We start from the raw sequence: 20,841 nt of genomic DNA on the forward strand, positions 1-20,841 counted from the left end.
CATTCTTTACCTGCCAAAGACAGCGACATGTTGTCTGTCTTGATGTGTCTTTGACATAATATACTTAGCTGAAACTGTGTTAAAAGTGTCTTTAGAACATCAACAAAAAAATGATAATGAAACAGAATCTCACTGTGGATAATAATGCACCTTCATGGTCATATGTTGGATAAGTTCATTAATAAATAGATGCTTATGTTATTCAACAATATGTATGCATGAAAAAGGGCACATACATGTACTGTGATTAACGATTTATTTCCTTGAAGTTCAATACTTTCATGTTCTCAGATTTTTGCATGCTTAATTGGATCGCATAAAGTTTAAGTACTCGTTATTACAAATGGATATATGTGGTTTGTGAAGTCAAGAAGAATACAGACCATGAGTAATTGCATTTATTACGAATGGATATATGTGGTTTGTGAAGTAGAGAAGGATACAGACCATGAGTAATTGCATTTATTACAAATGGATAAATGTGGTTTGTGAAGTCAAGAAGAATACAGACCGTGAGTGATTGTATTTATTACAAATGGATATATGTGGTTTGTGAAGTCAAGAAGAATACAGACCATGAGTAATTGCATTTATTACGAATGGATATATGTGGTTTGTGAAGTAGAGAAGGATACAGACCATGAGTAATTGTATTTATTACAAATGGATATATGTGGTTTGTGAAGTAGAGAAGAATACGGACCATGAGTAATTGCATTTATTACAAATGGATATATGTGGTTTGTGAAGTAGAGAAGAATACGGACCATGAGTAATTGCATTTATTACATCAGATAGTCATTATATTTTATTTAGAGCATTTGCTTTTGCAAACCTTTTATGCAAATTAAATCACAGTCAATAAATTTTCATTGTTTTTCATCTTGCATTAACATATCTATCTGATTGAATATTTATATATCAAAAAAAAAAATTCCTGAGATTATATATATATATATATAGATAGAGAGAGAGAGAGAGAGAGAGAACAAAACCATCGGTATTAAAACAACAACAAAAACTTTACTACAGCATACATTGGGATGAGGGTGGATATCGCTTTTGAATATCAGCTTGTTTTATGTTTTGTTGTGACTTTGAATTCATTGTCTGGTTTGTCCATAAAAATATATTCCCATCAAATTTAAAGGGATTCACAGCACTTTGGGGAATATTTGATATATAAGCTAATGGTTTCTAACCTTTGTAGCTCATTTAATTCATTCACATTATCCAGAACACCAGGCCGACCAGTACTAACACTAACCTCTTAATGCTGAATGCCTAGTGAGGCAGCTGTTAGTACCATTTTTATAGCCTTTGGTGTAACTCCACCTCCCACATCCGATGCAGATGCTCCTACCTAAACCATTCGTTCCTCCAAAAAGAATGTTTTCTCAAGACAGGTGGCCCCTAATGACAAGTCATGACACTATATAATCAATAAATCAGTGCACTGAGAATCTGGTACTGTCATGACAGGTGGTCTTTCAAGATAGGTTTTACTGTTATTCTTTTTGTTACAGGTGTTATTTGAATAAAAGTGCTTTTTAATCCTAATGCACCTTTAGTTAGTTTTTCTTCAAATTAAAAGCCCTGCTCTGTTCTAAAAGATCAGAATCTTTTGCAATGGGTTTGCTTAGCACATAATCCCTTTACGGATTTCACTTTAGGATTCTTTTCTTTTGGCTTTTTTTTATTTCCGCTTCAGTAACAAGCTTGACATAGAATGTCATAAAAACATTATTTGGTTCATTAGAAACAAAGTGAATAAGGGAATATAGTTATCAGAAGAATTCTTTATTTCAGATTGTTGACTTCTGTGTCATCTTGGTACAGCAAAACCTGTCTTGAATGACCACCTCTTCTGCCACAAAACAATGGTCTCTCTAGACAGGTGATCTCCCATAACTGGTCATAACACTGTGTAATCAATAAATCTGTGCATGGAGATCATGGTCTCTCAAAACAGGTTTTCTCTCATAGCAGTGGTCTCTCAAGACAGGTTTTACTGTAATCCATTTAGACTAAATAATGGAATCCAAATAAGCAGGATACCGTCATTTTGTAAAATGGAATGCATTTAAATTATCAATAAAACTTACATATTCATGTGAAAAAATGTACCTTGGAATCTAAAATCTTTCAGAATAAGTTATATGCATTATCTCTGTTCATGAAATGTGCAATTAAACAGAATAATGCTATTATATTGATAGTACCTGATTTCACATAATACCCACATGTTCCTTAATAACATACATACTCACTTATAATTTGAGTCAAACTGCACACAGCAAAGATCCTGATCAGCCATAGCATAATGTGCCTGCAGATCAGGATCTATGTTTTTTGTTCAACTAATTAGTCCTAACAAACTGCATAGACCCAGATCTGCCAGGGCAGTATGCAGTTTGCAGTTGCACTCAACTTCTAAGCGACTACATACAGTAAGCTTTAATAAGTACACATTTTATTTGGGGTAGACAACTTGACTGAGCACACATTTGTGGACCCTGGCATACTTTGTGGGAGAGAAGCAACTTTTGAAACCCACCTTGAATATAATGATTTTCTTAGAAGTTATGAATACGTTTGTTTTAGATGTTTTGTTGCTACATAATACTTTAAATCAGTCACAGAAATGAATTATGCATTAGCTTTATTCAGCAAAATTGTATTGGCAGAGACAAATACACCTCCAAAGTGGAGAACTCCCTATATAGATAAAGGAATCAAAATCTACTAGTATGTGCATACATATGTACATCCATCCATCCATCCATCCATCCATCTGTGGATATTATTTTTTTATATTGTGTGTGTGCATTTATTATGATGGTCTTAAACTGTAGAATAATTACCCAGATAATTTCTTCAGTGCACAGTGTTGATATCACATTAATAATAATGATAGTAATAATAAAACTTACTGCAGTAGCGGTAGTTATAGCACATACGATTTTTATCAATATCACCTTTTGGGACAACCATTCTTCACCTCCCACTAGAGATTTTGCTGTACTCAAGCTTATATTTTGCACTAAATAATAACTTCCTTCAAGAAATTTAGAATACAAAACACATTTACTGAAAAGTTCCGTTATGTGCTTAGTATTATAGTAATGATTATTTATAGGTTGGAGATTGAAAGTCTATCAGAAAATGCTTCACAGTAAAGGGTTCATTGCAAGAAACACTTAGGTGGTTCTTTGCCTTTTAATATGTAAGAGTGTGTTATAAATATGACCAATTAATATTCATCCAATCAGTATAGATTGAATTATGAAAAATATTTGTCAATGTGGTCCAAAGACATCAATAACATTATAGGTTACTATTGAAATTTTCACACACTCGATGAAATATATCCATTATTCACTCAGTACAACAAACATCCTCTATATATATATTCTGCTTTGTTATTTTTTAAAACCAAAAAATCACCTCACCACCTCTTGTACTTAATAAGACTGAAATTTTCCCGATACCTTATCAAGAATTCCTAACCAGATGCGTACAGTACACAATGAACAAAACATGACTCTTAACAAAATGTTTGTAAAATACTAGACACTATGAATTATAGATAAAACCTTTAGCTAAATACAATTTATAATCATAAAACTTAAGTCTTATGCACCTTTTCTCATACCAAAATACAATTTAGATAAGAAATATAAATCATTTACTTGTCAAGACGTCACTAAAAATGTCATTAAATTGTATGGCTTGCATTGAACTTGACAAAACTCCCTTGTGCTAATGGAGGGAAATAGCTCTAAAGAGAAGGACTGGAAAATCTGCTTGTCTAGCAGTCTGAGTTATAAATTGTAGCAATCATGTACAACTCTATGTACTTGCTTATAAATCTAGTCCAACTGCAAACTGCATAGACCCAAATCTGCCATCTCATACTATGCTGGCAGATTTGGATCTCTGCAGTTTGTTAGAGTAATTAGTGGAACAAACATCATGCACCCTGATCTGCAAACACATTATGTCATGGCCAATCAGGATATTTTTGTTTGCTATTTGCCTCAACCTATAAGTGAGTATATATGGTAACTTGTGTATCGCTTGCTAGAGTTTTATGTCCATAGATTTTTATGCAGTTTGATGAAACTTATATATTAGTTTAAGGCTACTTATTCATGGTAGTCATGGTAACCTGATATTTTAAGTTTTCACTCAAATAGATGTGATGCAAAAATAACTGGAATGCATTTGGAAAATGTTTGTTACACACATGAACAAAAAAAAACAGGATTAGAGTTTAAACTGGTTTTCTTGGGAATGGGTGGGTATGGGTTGGGGTTGAGGTCAGTGAGATAGATATTAGGATCTTAGGATATTTTAAGAAAATTATGAGAATATATAAATCTGCTGCAGATCTTTGGTGTTTCCTTCTACATTACCATTGCAAATCCTTTTCTTGCAAACTTTTTTAATCACAGAAAGGGATAGCTTAAGTGTTTGAGTGCCAATCTAGAGTTATGGTGTCCGAGTTGAAGACTGTGTCTGGTTATAAATATTATTATTATTATTATTATTATTATTATTATTATTATTATTATTATTAATATTATTATTATTATTATTATTATTATTATTATTATTATTATTATTATTATTATTTCACTGTGATATTTCTTTCCTCTGTTTGAAGGTCTTTAACTTGAAGAATGTCTGTTGGAAGTTCTTCTTCAATAAACTGAACTAATTTATCCTGAAATGCTGTAAATGAACAAAATTAAAAAAATAAACTAAAACTAAACTCTCCTGCAAATTGTTTAAGAAAAAATGAATGAGTATAAAATATTTTTTCATTTAGCTACGACACTAATTTTGCAAAATATTGTTATCATGAAGACTGACTGCATTTAGTCCATCATTTATTCACTAAAATATTTCATTATTAATATCTGCCATGTACTATATTTATATATTTAAAAACTTTTAAAATTCAGTAATCCCTCACTGTAACACTACTGATGATAGCCAAGAAAGTGGACTGTTTTATAGGAGAGTTTGTCTTATATTGAGGTATTTTATACATATTACCATTATATAATGAAATGGAATTGATCACCACACCCACCTTAAAAAAGGAACTACCTTATACTGCAGCACCTTATTGTGAAGGAATACTGTATAATATCGATTTAGTGATGCATACAAATTTTGATACTATTATTCTTCCTTGGTACATTTCATGATTCTGATTGTGTCTTGTATGTATGTATGTATGTATGTATGTATGTATGTATGTACGTATGTGTGTGTGTGTGTGTGGTACAGCAACACAATCCAGGCTACAATACGATGCGTACAAGTTAGGTTAAAAAGTTAAGTTAAGAATTAATAAGATCTTTATGAAGATAAAGGCTTACTTTTATGACCACATTCTTTTGCACATCTCAAACAAGAGATCAAACCAAGACTGTATAGGTGGAAAGCAAGCACATTACATGTGTGTCATCTTGACCCTTTCCAAGCTTCTTTATTCTGCAATATGTCATTTGCAGTCCAAGCTGAAATTATCTTGAAAATGTTCAGACATGTGAGATATCCAAATAATTGATTATTTTTCTCAATAAAAGATGCGAATTTGAAAGTGTTTAAGATTCAGAAACTGATTCCACTCCTTTATTGATTGCAGTTCTTCCACAAAAATGGAAAGCCATATCCAGTTTCTGATGCAGACGGTATCACTGTGGAGATTATGCACAATGGTGTCGCTGTCGCCAAGACAATGGAAATAGGCAGCTCTGCTCCTGATGATGTCAATCTTATTAAAGTGGCCTTCACTGTTCATAAATCAGGAGAATACGTCATATGTATAATGTGTTCATCAAGGCACATCAAAGGGAGTCCTTTTACCAAGAAGTTTGATGCTGGTATGTCTCAAATTGATGCTTATAAATGTTATACAAAAAATTATTCTTGATTTGCTTGAATCTAAACAAAGTTCAACTGCGAGCAGCTTATACCTGTTCCATGATAGAATGGGTCAGGGTCTAGGCTGCCCCACCCACCCACCCACCCACCCCCATGCTTTCTAAAAAGCTTTGGGGATATTTTCGAACCTCCCGTATGTTCATTTGTCTGTCCTTAACCACATCTCAGAAACTGGGGGTGGGGGTGGAATTTCACTATACATTGTAGTTTTGTTACCTCTGTGGTAATCGTCTGCAAGAGAGTGTCATTTTTGGCTCACTCTGCTGGGATCCTTGGATAGATTCAAAAATTGTAATTGCAGTGACAAATTCAAATACTTTGTAACCAGAATTTATGGATACAGTCATAGCAGGTAGAGATATCATGCATATGGTGGATTCTATGTTATTACACCTGAATTACTGCCAGCAAGGTGAGGGTGAGCCCTAATGGTGTTATGGTTTCTGTTGTTTGTAGTTTGATGCATCTTATATACAGGTAAGTAGGTCATGTTTATGCATAGTTTTGTTTTGGCCAATGTTTATTGCAGTGAAAAAATTACAATATTGTGGTGAATAATGTTTAGAATCACGAAATTGAAAAATTAATAAGAATGATTTATAACCATCAGAAAATTTACCAGTCCTCTAATTATAAAAAGAAGTTATCCATTTATTCCACATTTTATGAATTTTAGGGCAAGTTCTCAATATTTTAATTTTTGCATTTGAGTGAATTTTTAAAATTAATGCATCTGTTCAGCTTTCTATGATAATTTATTTCAGATGTAATGTGATATTTATTTCAGATGTAATGACTTCTAGAACCTGTAATTAATTTGTAATTGTCTTACTGAAATTAGAGGGTAGTAAGGCTAATTATGACATCTATAGTATATGTTGTGATTGGCACTGAAATGGATTTCATTGTATTGGAACTGCCCGAACATTATTTGAATCACTCATTTGTTTATAACTTTATTTTATAAACTGTTTATATAATAAGTAATCCTTAATATCAACTATGAATGTCTTGTTCTTGAAATTGATATTTTATATGAAACTGACAATATAATTATGTAAGGTTGACACTTACATTTGTTGCACATTATTTAAACTTTGTTTTGTATGCTTTCCAAACAATGACCTTTAACTTGAGGTAAGCCAAGAAATTTTCAAGAAAGGGGAAGCTGTTCCATGGATGGGAAATTGGCACCACTCTTTAAGTGATAAAGATTTCTTTAAAAATTTGAAGTTTGGATTGAAAATTTAAATTTGCAGATTTAAGCCAAGACAACTTTATACCAGAACATTTATTTGTTATATTTGTTTTACAGGACCTATTGATGCAACCAAAACTGGCTTTGTGAACTATGCCTCCACAGTAGTTTGTACACCAGACACCGCCTACCCATTGGTTATTGAGGCGAGGGATTCTTTTGGGAACCTGGCACAGTACAAGACAGATCAGAACAATTACTTTAAAATCAAAGTAACGGAGGTACTTTGTACTTGTCATACTGTCTTATTTAGCAACATATTTGATCATCTAAACAAATAATTACCAGTAATCAAAGTCGAATTAGTATTTTTTACTTATTGTCATGTCTTATAAAAATATGCATGATTCAATAATCAGGAAAAATATCTAATCCTGACATGCTGACTGGGAACATCAGTATTCAGATTAATGAGGTTCCACTATATATGGGGCTGTTTCCATCATAAAATAAATAAACAACCTAATTATTTTTCAGGATTCTACTTTGGGATTTAACAGTACCCACTCTCCCATTACATCATATTGTTATTTAATAGAAACTAAGGCTAGTATGGGTCAGTTCACAGCCTGACAGCACAAAACCCTAGTACAAGAAAATTAACATCTCTCCCTAATTGGCTATTTAGTATCCCCAACTGAACTAACATAATCTAGACACAATAAACTATATGCCCTGCTCTGAAGTATAAATCATTGACCGGCTTAATTTGTTGGCTGGAAGGCACTCAATTTCACTGTTAAAAGAATTCACAATTTAATTACACAAATGAATAAATGGAACTGTTATTATTTGCTAACTAACAATCCATCAGCCTGAATGTACTTTAACCGATGCAATACATAATTCTAATTTAAAACAAATTCACACAATTCTCACAAATTTGTATCATAAGTAATGCATGAAATTCCTAGAATATATGATTCTATAACAATCAAGACAACAAATTGAAACAATTATTGTCAGATTCATATCAAGAAAATTGATATATGAATTGAAAAGCAATAAATTCAAACAAATAATTAGGTCTCATAACAATGAACAAATTGTGTAAGATTGATCCAGATATCTTGTGCTTTTCAAGAATCTCTCTGTACCTTTAAGGTTCCATGTCCCTCAAACTTCCAAACAGTTTTAACAAGAAAAGATACTTACTTTATTTCCTCTGAACTAAAAAGTTATTGCCTTCCCAAAGAAACTTTGCAAATGTTTTTAGGGAAAATGCTTAAAACATTGAATCTCATCTGGGAAACACATACCACTTATTTAGCTTAGCTGGTCAGGATTAGATTGATCTAACTGCCACTATTAACACACACCCATCAAAGCTAGAATAGTTCTACTTATTCTGCTGCTATTAATAAGTATTTCTGGAAAATTTCAATTTTTGACACTTATTTCAAATGGTAAAAAATTGTCTCTACACCGTCTCAACTTAGGCATTTTCGGATACTTAGACGCAAAATTCACCTCGCCTAACCCATGAGCCTAACTATTATCAAAATGTATTCAAATTAAAAATCAATCATGCCCAAAGCTAGGATATAAACTACTGTTGTCTAGCAATTTAATGTGGTACCTGTCACACTGACCATGGCAAAATGTGCTGCAACACCATCCACATAGTTCACACTGTTACAATGACCCTAAAAAGACAGTGGCTCCTTAGATTAATTAGCTTTTCTGATCTAAGATCAGAAGAGCCTGAATGATGATCTTGTGTGCATTGTCTGGTATCCAATAAAGTAAAAATCATACAGGTCATGTAAATGTTTAGTACTATTTCAGTAATGAATGTAAGTAATCTTTAGAATTTGATTACACCTACCTTTAAATGGCATTTATTCATTTTTTATGATCCTTGGTAAATATATATGGATTGTTCTGTGATGTCATGGTGAAAGCTGGACATGTTTAAAAAAATTCATATTACCTTGTTATTTGCTATGACATACGCGATGTCCTCTTTTCTTGACCGAGTTTAGTACCTGGCCATCACTGTAAGTTCACAGTGATCACAAATATTTGTCTTGTTATGATATTTAAGATCATTCAGTAATTATGCTTGATTAGACTTTGGGTAAACTTTATTAGTATGAACTAACAATATTAAAATATTTGAGTAAATGCACTGTCATGACCATGTTGACATACTCTTGTTATCACTTCTACTCTTGAATAGATATGATCATAGGTGGCACGTTTCAGTTTCATATTTTGTATTAGGTTACATTTAAAGAAAAAAGATTTTACCTGGTTTTCATCACAGGTTATACTGGTGATTTATAAAAGACCATGTATAACTTAGGTATTGTTAAAAGAACTTTTAATTCCTTTACCTTGATGTATTATTGATGGGTGTGTAATTTGGGTTATAGAGTGTACAGCATGGCCTTACTTTAGATGTGCACTTATATAAAAAAAACTGCTAGCTCTGTTTGGTCATTTTCACCTCCTGGACTCCGGAGGTAAATTGTTGTTTATATAAAGAGCTAAACACGTTTTTTTTTTACATTTTATATATATTTGGTAATTCATTCATTGCACTTTCAGATTCTGGTATTTTCTAGTCTAGTAAAATATGTTTTTGCTATTTCAATAGTTGCTAAAGATAGTGAACATTAGATTAATTCAGGCTGATCTTTGGAGCACATGGGAGGAGCATTATAGTTATCTTTGTGCTTAGATCATGGACATTTCCACAAGCACAGTATCCAAAGAAATTTCAACCACAGTACATGAAAGTAATGTAGAAGAATGCCAACATTTTGTCAATTGTGCATATTGCAAATGCAAACAACTTATCACTCTCTCAGAAGTTCATAATATCTGTAGAGCACTCCCATATTGATGTGGAGTTTTCACACGCTGTGATTTTTGGATTGTACTAGATTAAATTGGTGTTGATCTGACATCCAAAATGGCTGCCATTGCAGACATCTTTAAAATCTTCTTATCTAATCCACCTCTTCACTTAATGTCTTCTTATGACTGGTAGTAGATGGTCGTAAATGAAAATGGTGCAGTCTGACATCCGACATGGCTGCCATGGCAGCCTGGAATATCTGGTTAATGCTAGTTCTCCTAAATGGTATTGATATGGACTATCATTAAAAGACCTCATATGATACGTAGCTGGTCATGAATGATGATATTGCAGATATGACCACAACAGTTCTAATGAAAATCTTAGTTTGACTATTCTTCCTGAACGGATGGTCATACTAACATAAAGTTTTTCACTAAAATACTTTCTGCAATATATATATATATATATATATATATATATATATATATATATATATATATATATATATATATATATATATATATATATATATATATATATATATATATATATATATATATATATAGTCATATAATGAAATAATGCTGACCTAATGTCTAAAAGGCTCCCTTACTGTCACTCTTGATCAATCTTATGGCTGCTTCTACATTGCTTACTAAACAGATGGTTGTATCAACACAGGCTTTTCTCTCAAACACAAAGAATATATAGCAAACCCTTAATAAAGATGTGCTGATCAGACCACCAAGATGGCAGCCATAGTAACCATCTAAATATTACTGTTATCACTTCTTCCTTTCTCTGAAGAACCTCTTGGGAATGTAATTGGTCCTGAATTAAAAATGTGCAGATCTGACAATTCTGTTGTGAACAAGTTTGAAAAACCAGATCTGCTTGAACTTTAGATTAAGTCAGAAGTCACTTGTGTATTTTGTACTTTACTGTACTTCAGATTACACTTAATTTTACATATACTGATGAATTTTGATTTGCATTTCATTCTTTTTTCAATAAATTTCATTTGAAGGACAGTGGTCTTGACTCAAGAACTATCTGTAAGGACTTGTGAGGATGATAAACAAGTTTGAATGAATTTTTTATTAATCCTAGTTTGTGGATATACCTTAAGAATACTTTTCGAGAAAATATCTGTTTTCAGATTAAATCAAAATAGCATATTGACTTTAATATTTGAGACGTACAGTGGTCTTGTATTGGTGATATCAGGTTCAAAGGTCAAAGGCTATGTCAAAGATTTTTGTACTGCAGCCAGATGAGAAACTGGTGATATTCACATAGGGTTTTCACTAAAGCATTTCTTTAATATGTAATTAGACCTGAATAAAAATTAAACAGATCTGGTCACAATATATCTGCACTATTGTGAACAATTTTGTAAGTCAGGCCCACTTGGCTTGTTGTCAAAGATCATTGCTTGCATTGTCATAAATCATTGAGCACATGACATACAATTGATTTTGACCAGACTATGTATTTGTGTTGCTGTTTTTCAGTAAATAGGCATTCCGACATTGATTTCAATGTAAAAGGGCTTAACTGTAGGTTTTGTATATAATGACCTGTGAGAATGAATGAGTTTTCATGATAAATTAGATGGGAAATTGTTATTCACTTCAAACAATTTAGGTCGATATTCAAATGGGTAATTACCCTATGACTTGTTATGATCCATTGAAGGTTTTCTAAAAAGCCTGTAAATTGAGAAGAGTGCAGGTGCACTTGCAGAAAGGCTGAATCTTATTTATTATACCCATTAATAGCTGAAAGTTGATAAAAACAAAATGCCTTAAGGAGAAATGCAAACTAAATTTCTCTTCATCTTGAAAGAAAAATGATCTTCATTGACTATAATTTTGAAAACAAAGATGAAATGTTCTGCAAATATTGCAGAAAATTTTCTCACTTATATGATTAAACTGTTGTGTAAATAAGGGACGTTACAAACTTCAAATCTGACCTAAATAGACTGCACCATAATCTAAGGTTTATCTAAACTTTTCCTGCCATGTCAGGTATTTTAACAGTTAATTTGGTTGGCATAATGGAGGAAACTAACTGAATCAAAACCAGTCAAGCACAAAATACATGAAGGGCCTTAAACTTACTGGTTATATACAAAAAATTAATTATTTTTCATCATTTGAAAATATCACATGTGAATGAAGTAATAATGTTACTGTAAATACCTGGTTCAGACTTCTAAAATGATTGTCAAATGTTTCCTGTGTTTGATGGAAAGATATTAGTTTTCTTATTTTCTTTGCTTGATGGAATGATATTGTTTTTCTTATTCCTTTGTTTATGGAATGATATTGTTTTTCCTAAATATGACATTTGCACTTGAAGGAATATAAATTAAAAGTAGATGCCCGGATGTTGGTTAATCCTCTGGAAAAACGAGAGTTTGTAACAATTGCCACATGTTATTTGGCATGTAGGCCAGATATGACCTTGACTGAAATCAATGGTTTTTACTCTATGAATGAATATAAAAAAAATTATAATAAAAAGTTGTTTACCAGAACCCCTAATGGTTCTGAATCAAGGTCAGAAACTAGAAACAGTGTTCCTGTTATTAGTTGTTTATAACTGAATTAAATTTCTGGACATTGTCAAATCTAGTAAATAAAATTACATTACAATAAAATGTAGTGGAATTTAAAAAATAAAACTAACAAACAAACGATTAAAAATAAATAAATCATAAATTAAATCAAATATACATAAAATTTGTGCCAAGGACAAGTGGCAGTTGAAATCTTGTCATAAAGCTCCAAAACCACTTGTAGAGATTATTTTCTAATTTGTTACTACATTGCTGTTTAATATAACTGAGTTAGCTTGCCCATTAGCTTTCTATAAATTCACCCTCCATGTTGCAGACTTTTGGAGTTTACAGCTATACTTTTAGCATCACATGATTGGTATGCCAGTTTGAAAAGCTACTTTTTTCAGGCACCTTAAAATATATTTGTGCCATGACAAGCTATTACCAGGTAAACATGACTCAAACCTTCTTTATAATTATGTTATTGATAATTACTGGTAACACCTAGCTCATTTTCTTTGAAACTCCTATGAATAATAGATAGGTAACATCCTCTCTGATTTTTTTCAGTGGCCAAGTTAATTATGAAAATTTAAATGACAAAGTTTATCAAGCGTAACATGCAGATTTAACTAAACAACTTAATTTACAAACAATATTTTTACCCGAATATATTTGACTGAAGTTAACACATGTTTATTCTACACACATCATTTCTTTTATGATAAGACGAGGGTGCCAGCCGTGTAAATTTGTCAAAATGTAGCAGTGGGTTTATCCTCACTTTTTATAGGACAAAGGGGAACAGCCAAATGAATTTGTAAAAATGTAGCAGTGGATTTATCCTCATTCATTATAGGACAAAGGGGAACAGCCAAATGAATTTGTCAAAATGTAGCATGGGTTTATCATCAAAGATATCCATAGCAAATATTTACCAAAACTGTGTAAAAATGAGGACTGTGTTTATCAGTAAGCATGAGGGAGCCTAATCAGCTAGAGTGATAGAGTATCACACTCATTATCCCAGAGTCACAGGTTCCATACCAGAGTATCACACTCATTATCCCAGAGTCACAGGTTCCATACCAGAGTATCACACTCATTATCCCAGAGTCACAGGTTCCATACCAGAATATCAGATTATCCAAGAGTCACAGGTTCCATACCAGAGTATCAGACTCATTATCCAAGAGTCACAGGTTCCATACCAGAATATCAGATTATCCAAGAGTCACAGGTTCCATACCAGATTATTAGACATGTTATACATGAGTCACAGGTTCCATACCAGAGTATCAAACTCATTATCTAAGAGTCACAGGGTTTTTAGAACATCATATCAATCTAATTAGACCTGTTTTATACTGAGTAAATTACATGGAGTTTTAGAACATCATCTCTAATTAAACATGTTTAATACTGCATAAATTGCATGGATTGTTAGAACATCACATCAGTGATATTAGACCTGTGTAATACTGAATTAATTTTAAGGACTTTTAGAACATCACATCAATGATATTAGACCTGTGTAATACTGAATTAATTTTAAGGACTTTTAGGACATCACATCAATGTTATTAGACCTGTGTAATACTGAATTAATTTTAAGGAATTTTATTCAGTGATATTAGACCTGTGTAATACTGAATTAATTTTAAGGACTTTTAGGACATCACATCAATTATATTAGACCTGTGTAGTACTGAATTAATTTTAAGGACTTTTAGGACATCACATCAGTGATATTAGACATGTGTAATACTGAATTAATTTTAAAAACTTTTAGGACTTTGCATCAATGATATGAGACCTGTGTAATACTGAATTAATTTTAAGGACTTTTAGGACATCACAGCAATGATATTAGACCTGTGTAATACTGAATTAATTTAAGGACTTTTAGGACATCACATCAATGATATTAGACATGTGTAATACTGAATTAATTTTAAGGACTTTTAGGACATCACATCAATGATATTAGACCTGTGTAATACTGAATTAATTTTAAGGACTTTTAGGACATCACATCAATGATATTAGACCTGTGTAATACTGAATTAATTTAAGGACTTTTAGGACATCACATCAATGATATTAGACCTGTGTAATACTGAATTAATTTAAGGACTTTTAGGACATCACATCAATGATATTAGACCTTTGTAATACTGAATTAATTTTAAGGAATTTTATAACATCATGTCATTTAGGTTATTTGATAAACTGAACAATACAGAAGTATGATACATGTTCTGTAGCTCACTCAGTGATGTAGTTTATATCATTTCAGTCAGGTACAGATGATAAATATGTTCCTGCAACCCAGATTTTCTACAATTCAGCACAGAAACAACTAGCCATGCACATTAAGATGGAAAAAGAAGGCTGTTTCCAGGCAACTGTTTCCTATGGAGACATCAGACTGAAAAATGGGGATTTTAACATTTTAGTCTTAAGCGGTAATCAGACCTATTGTTTATACATGACTACTTTTTATATACATGTTAATTATCTCCTGCTTTTCACAGAAAAGAGGGTACATTATATTTCATCTGTCTTCTCATCTGTCCACCCTCAGTTTCTTTGATACAGTCATCATTGGGGGTTTCTTTAACCTGTAGTTATTGGTAAAGGTGCCAATACTTGCCAGTCATTCAATGCCACTCACCACTTACATCGTACTGACTAGACAGTTTTGTATTTTTTGTAGAGATGCATTGATTTCATAGTTTATTTCTAAATATTTTGGTTGCATTACACTTCATTGCCCAGTTCTATATTGTTATTATTATTATTATTATTATTAATATAAAACTTGTCTTGATAGCCCACCCCTTCTTCCAATGAAAAAGATGGTATCTCAAGACTGATGGCCTCCCAAAAGAGGCTGTTACACTTAACAACAAAGTAAATTGTGCATGAAAAATCTGGCCTCTCAAGACAGGTGGTCTCCTTTATAGCTGTCATCATTCAAACCAGGTTTCAATGCAGTATTTCTCTTGTAAACTGATATTGTAAGTTTGGGGGCTGTTAGGGGTAGAATGTCTGGAGTGATTAAGATAATGATACTTGATTATATCGGAAACAGTATAATTGTGATTTATAGGGGACTTCAATTATTTTATCATTCAGAGTATATAAGCTCTTTCCTACTAAATTGTTTTCACATTTTTTGTAGATGATGCTCTCATCTGTGTAGATAAAAGCATAAAACGTAACCGTAACATCTGGTATGAAGCCAGGTTACTGGAGTGTAACCATGAAAAGCTTAGTAAACCAAAAAAAGTCTTCATATATATCACACCTAAAGTAAGTATAATATCACTTATCACTTATATCTCACCTAAGACATAGTCAAGAATTATAAATCATTTTCCTAATGGCTTTGTTGACCTACCTTCCTTTAACTCAATTTCTTCATCTGTGTTAAACCATTGATAATATGTTTGGTGTACATCCACTACCTATCAGGTTATTGTTTTTTTTTTTAACCCTCCCAAGCTAAAACAAACATTTGCCACATCTTTTGACTTGTTTTAGCAACATACATCTGCTGGAATAGGTGGAGAATGTTCTTTGCTCTATCTTTACCATTGACAACTATTTTGATCTTCATTTAATTAACATGACAATATGATAAACTTATTGGCACCATGTTATTACCTACACTGTGGTCTATAATTCTTTCATTCAGCTCAGTACTTAACCCTGTTTATGAATTCTGTCAAGTAATTGATCAGTTATTACATGTTTTAAGATAATTCTTTCATTTCCTTCATCATTTTCTTTATTCATAGCATAATATCTAGAATCCCTCTGCACCACAAACAGATCTCATCTCAACCTACTGAGCCAGTACTAATATGGTACAGTCTGGATCAGTCATAGATATACCATCTTTGCAAACAAATCCAGGTGCTAACTACAGTGATCTTTGCTGGACTACTGCACCTGACACCAACAGTCTGCTGATCACACCAGCATCAGTACAGCTTCTACCTTTAACTTTCGGCACTGGGCAAAGAGATCTATTTTTCCAATTGTGATAATTTCTTTGTGGTTTTTTTTGTGTCTTTTTTTAAAATCTAGATTCTTTCTGAAAGTTGGATTTTGCCTGAATCTAATTCACAATTCATTTGGCCACCATGTTAGCAATGTTAAGTATTTAGTCATAAATAATGAAAACACACTGTTAATATCAATCAAGTCGAAGCAAAATTCCTCAGTAATTTTCTTGCATTCCTTACTGACAAAAACTACCAGTATACTGGTATAGGTAAAAGTACCATGATACATACCCCAGAAATAAAAGAACCATGGTAAACCTCTGTATCAGTAATACAATACACCTCTAATGTATACTCACTTGTAAGTCAAGTCCACCTGCAGACAGCATAGACCCAGATCTGCTTTCACATAATGTGCTGACAGCTTAGGGTCTATGTTGTTTCTTCCTTCTGATTGCTCCTAACAAACTGCATAAACCCAGATCTGCCAATGTATTATGCAATGGCAGAACTGGATCTTTGCAAGTGAGTAAACACAATTATTCCCCAGGAAATATGTCTTCATGCTCCTGATTGATTTTACTTTAGCCTCAGTATTATTGTTGTTGTTGTTGTTCTAGGGTTTAACGCCATTTTTCAGCACAAGATAGGCTATACATGGCGGCCAGTATAACTGGTGGAGGAAGAACCCTGGAAAACCCAGGGAAGAACCACCGCCCATGAGAAGCTACTGGCAGGCTTTCCCACGTACCCACGCTAGCCGAGCCTTGGACTTGAACCCACGCAGAGAGAGGTGAGATGGCAGTGATCCGGAACAGTGAGCGCTTTAGACCACTCAGGGCCCCCAGCATTATTGTATATATTGTATGAGACTTTTCAAATTAGATTGTAATTTTATGCTTACCATTTTCTTGATGAGTTTCATGGATCAAAATGTTACAATGTATTTTTTATATACATCTGTGTTGCTCAGGTTCTAGTAATTGTTGACATCTTTGTAACTTTCCTTGCTATTAGGAAGGTAAAAGCAGATATACTCCGAGGTGAAATTTTGATAATTAAGATTTTAGGTTTGTGGATAAATCATTGTATCAGTTAGAGTTAATATTCATTAGTATTGTAACATTATGAAAAAAAATTGTATGTCTTATGGCAGCATATTACCTAGCAACATGAATTAGGAGCATCTTTGAGCAGTCTGATGTGTATGAAGTTCAAACTCAGGAGTAATGCAGTGTGAATGAGTTCAGACTCAAGAGCTATGCAGTGTGTATAAAGTTTCAACTTGGGAACAGTGCAGTGTGTATGAAGTTCCAACTCTAGAGAAATACAGTGTGTATTAAGTTCAAATTCTAGAGCAAGGAAGTGTGTATGAAGTTTAAACTCAAAAACAATGTAGTGTCAATAAAGTTCAGACATGTTCATTTGATATTAATTTATGGAATGATATAACATATTAATGGATGCCTGTAGCTCATGACATGTTAATTGTACATACATTTGAGATGAAACAAATTCTTGTATTAAATTTCAATCCCAGTTAAAATAATGAAGTAATTGTATTATTCCTGTAAAGTGTGCTGCATTTGTTTTTGCCTCCTTTTAGTATCTTGCTTGTGTTGGCAGGACATAGGTGTCAATTTTACATTGGTAGTATTATGATTGTAAAATTTCAAGTCCTATACATTTTGGTACATCGTATCATAGTTTTCAGGAATGACATCATGATTTGCAAGCAAGACACAACATTTTGAGGAACCTTTGTCATAATTTTCATCAATTTTCACTCCATTTCAGTGCTTTTTCTTCCCATGTATGTTCTGTTTCTTTTTCAGCAATTGAAATTAAAAGAATATTTTCTGAAAATTATTGGTAGAAGACTTTATACATACAGAGTATGTCCTTCAACAAAGGTATGTCAGTTTTTATTTAACAATGAATACCCATAAACCTCTTATCCTCCTTCTAGCATTTACTACAGCTGGAATCGTACAAGTTAATAGTTCTTTTATGAAATGAGGCACCCCATAACTCGTAGTTGAACTTAGATCTTTGCTAAAGCATGGTTTGTATTTAAATAGTGATGGATTACAAAATGTCTAAAAACATAAATATTTAGACACATTGACTTGTCTTATTTAATCATGTTTGATAGGAATATCTCTTAGAACATGCTCTATTAAAATTGTGTCAAGGATTGCTGCTGTAGCATTGGTGTGGCTTCCTTAGCAACAGGTTTGGAAAACCTATTTTGTTACTTCTTTAGAACAGCTGAACCAATTTCAATCCAACTTTATCAGAATTATGTCTGAAGCATCTCTACTAGAAATGGTGTGGCTTACATAGCAACAATTTGGAAAACCTATTTTCAGCTTTTTCTCTAGAATGGTTGAGGCCATTTTGATCCCATCTTGTAGAAATGTTTGTATGACATGATTTATCAAAATTTGTCTGGGATTGCTGCCATTGCAGTGGTGTTGCTTCCATAGCAATGAGGTGGAAAAACTATCTTCTACTTAGTTAAATCCACAACCAGTTTTGATCAAACTTGTCAGAGTGTTCTTTGATAGCACTACATTAATTGAACACATGAGCTGTTATTGTATCTTATTGTAGTCACTGGGAAAGTCAGTAATAGGTTTTCTCAGATATTTCCAAGAGATTACTCATCTGTGAAGAATGTTACTGGCATTCAAATGTTACTTACCTTCAACTTACAGTTATTTCTTTTAAATGCAGAATTTCCAGAGAAAATGCTGATTTTTTAATAGGTTATATCCAGATTAGTGCCTAAGACTTGATGCAGCTGAATTTATGACTAGCGCACTGAATTTCATCAAAATTGTGGAAAGGGTGACTCCTAAACTAATGATGTGGCTTTTATGGCAGCCATATGAAAAACCTATTTTCATCTTTTGGTAGGTATGTTTCATAGGACATGCTCTGTCAAAATCCATGGCAGTTTTCTAGCAACAGTGTTGACTTCCTTAGCAACCATACATAAAACCTGTTTTTGACTTTTCTAGAATGCCAGAGCCAGTTTTAATCAATTTGTTCAGAAATTTTATGTCAAAATCTTGTCTTGTTGCTCCTCAAGAAATAGTTTGGCTTTAATTGTAACCAAATAAAACACCTATTTTCAACATCTTCTCAACAAAGACTGATAAAATGTATTAAATTTTGTATAAACATTCTTGTAGGACATTCTGTATCATACTGTTTTGTCCAGTGTGACTCAACTAGCAACGATGTGGCTTCCTTAGCAAACAGTGGAAAACCTGTTTAACATCTAAAATGGCTGTGCCAGTTTTGGTCAAATAAAATATAATTGTTTACTAGAACATATTCGAGGTGGCCCCACTAGTATTGGTGTTGCTTTGGAGTGGATGGAAAATGGAAATTAAAGTAAAATGTTTGTACCCTTCTTGCAATCAGGTTTTCAAATCAGGTTTTCAGATATGTCAAATCCAATTCAAGTTCTTCTTTGGATTGGCCAAACAAAGTTGATAAAACTTGGTATGAATGTTTCATAAGACAAGCTTTGTCGAAGCTATGTCAAGCATAGCTCTCCTAGCACTAGCATGGCTTCCCTATCACATGGGTGGAAAACTTCAGTTTTCAGGGGTGGCAGTCTTCATACCTTGGTTTGATGCAGTCAAAACAAATCCATAAATCATCCAGATTATAAAACTTAGCTGCAGTATGACTAACTCTGTGAGTCATTTCTAAGACTAAATTGCAGCATTAACAACCTGACACACAAATCAGAGATGAAACATAGCAAAACCCTCGTTGTCTTAAATATTTATTAATAAAATGAAAACTGATAGAACAAATGAAAACTTTTTGAAATATTTAGCAGCAGCAGTAATTATATGAATCCATCTATCCATATACATACTTACCCTCCTACATATATACAGTGGACCCTCTCTTGAATGGCCTCACCAGTGGCCACCTGTATTTTATGCCCATAGTCCCATGGTACTAGTTTATGTACCACTCTTGGATGGCCACTCCTGCCAGCATATTAGTTCAGAAAATATCAAATTTAACCCTCACACATATTGGTGTGAATAGATGGAAACTGACAAATATTTGTTGATTTCTAAATTCACCACATTTACATTGTTTCAACATACTGGTAAGTTTATTTAGTGCAAAAAGTTAATTAATCCTATTATCCATACTGCTGTGTTTAAAATAAATGTCACCTTATGTCATAATT

General features: G+C 32.8%; 1 protein-coding gene across 2 annotated transcripts in view; it reads left to right on the top strand.

The window, feature by feature from the left end:
• LOC149805704 (apoptosis-resistant E3 ubiquitin protein ligase 1-like) overlaps positions 1-20,841 on the top strand; it is a 109,235-nt gene that overhangs the window by 52,011 nt on the left and 36,383 nt on the right. For both annotated transcript variants that reach the window (XM_089950364.1, XM_089950365.1), the window contains 5 exons: positions 5,663-5,900; positions 7,277-7,440; positions 14,897-15,065; positions 15,785-15,915; positions 18,449-18,526. In XM_089950364.1, coding sequence (XP_089806490.1) covers positions 5,663-5,900; positions 7,277-7,440; positions 14,897-15,065; positions 15,785-15,915; positions 18,449-18,526 — 780 coding nt within the window. The remainder of the gene's footprint in view (positions 1-5,662; positions 5,901-7,276; positions 7,441-14,896; positions 15,066-15,784; positions 15,916-18,448; positions 18,527-20,841) is intronic.

This window comes from Sinohyriopsis cumingii, chromosome 2, assembly GCF_028554795.1.
Source record: "Sinohyriopsis cumingii isolate HCF-2022 chromosome 2, ASM2855479v2, whole genome shotgun sequence".
NCBI classification, from domain to species: domain Eukaryota; kingdom Metazoa; phylum Mollusca; class Bivalvia; order Unionida; family Unionidae; genus Sinohyriopsis; species Sinohyriopsis cumingii.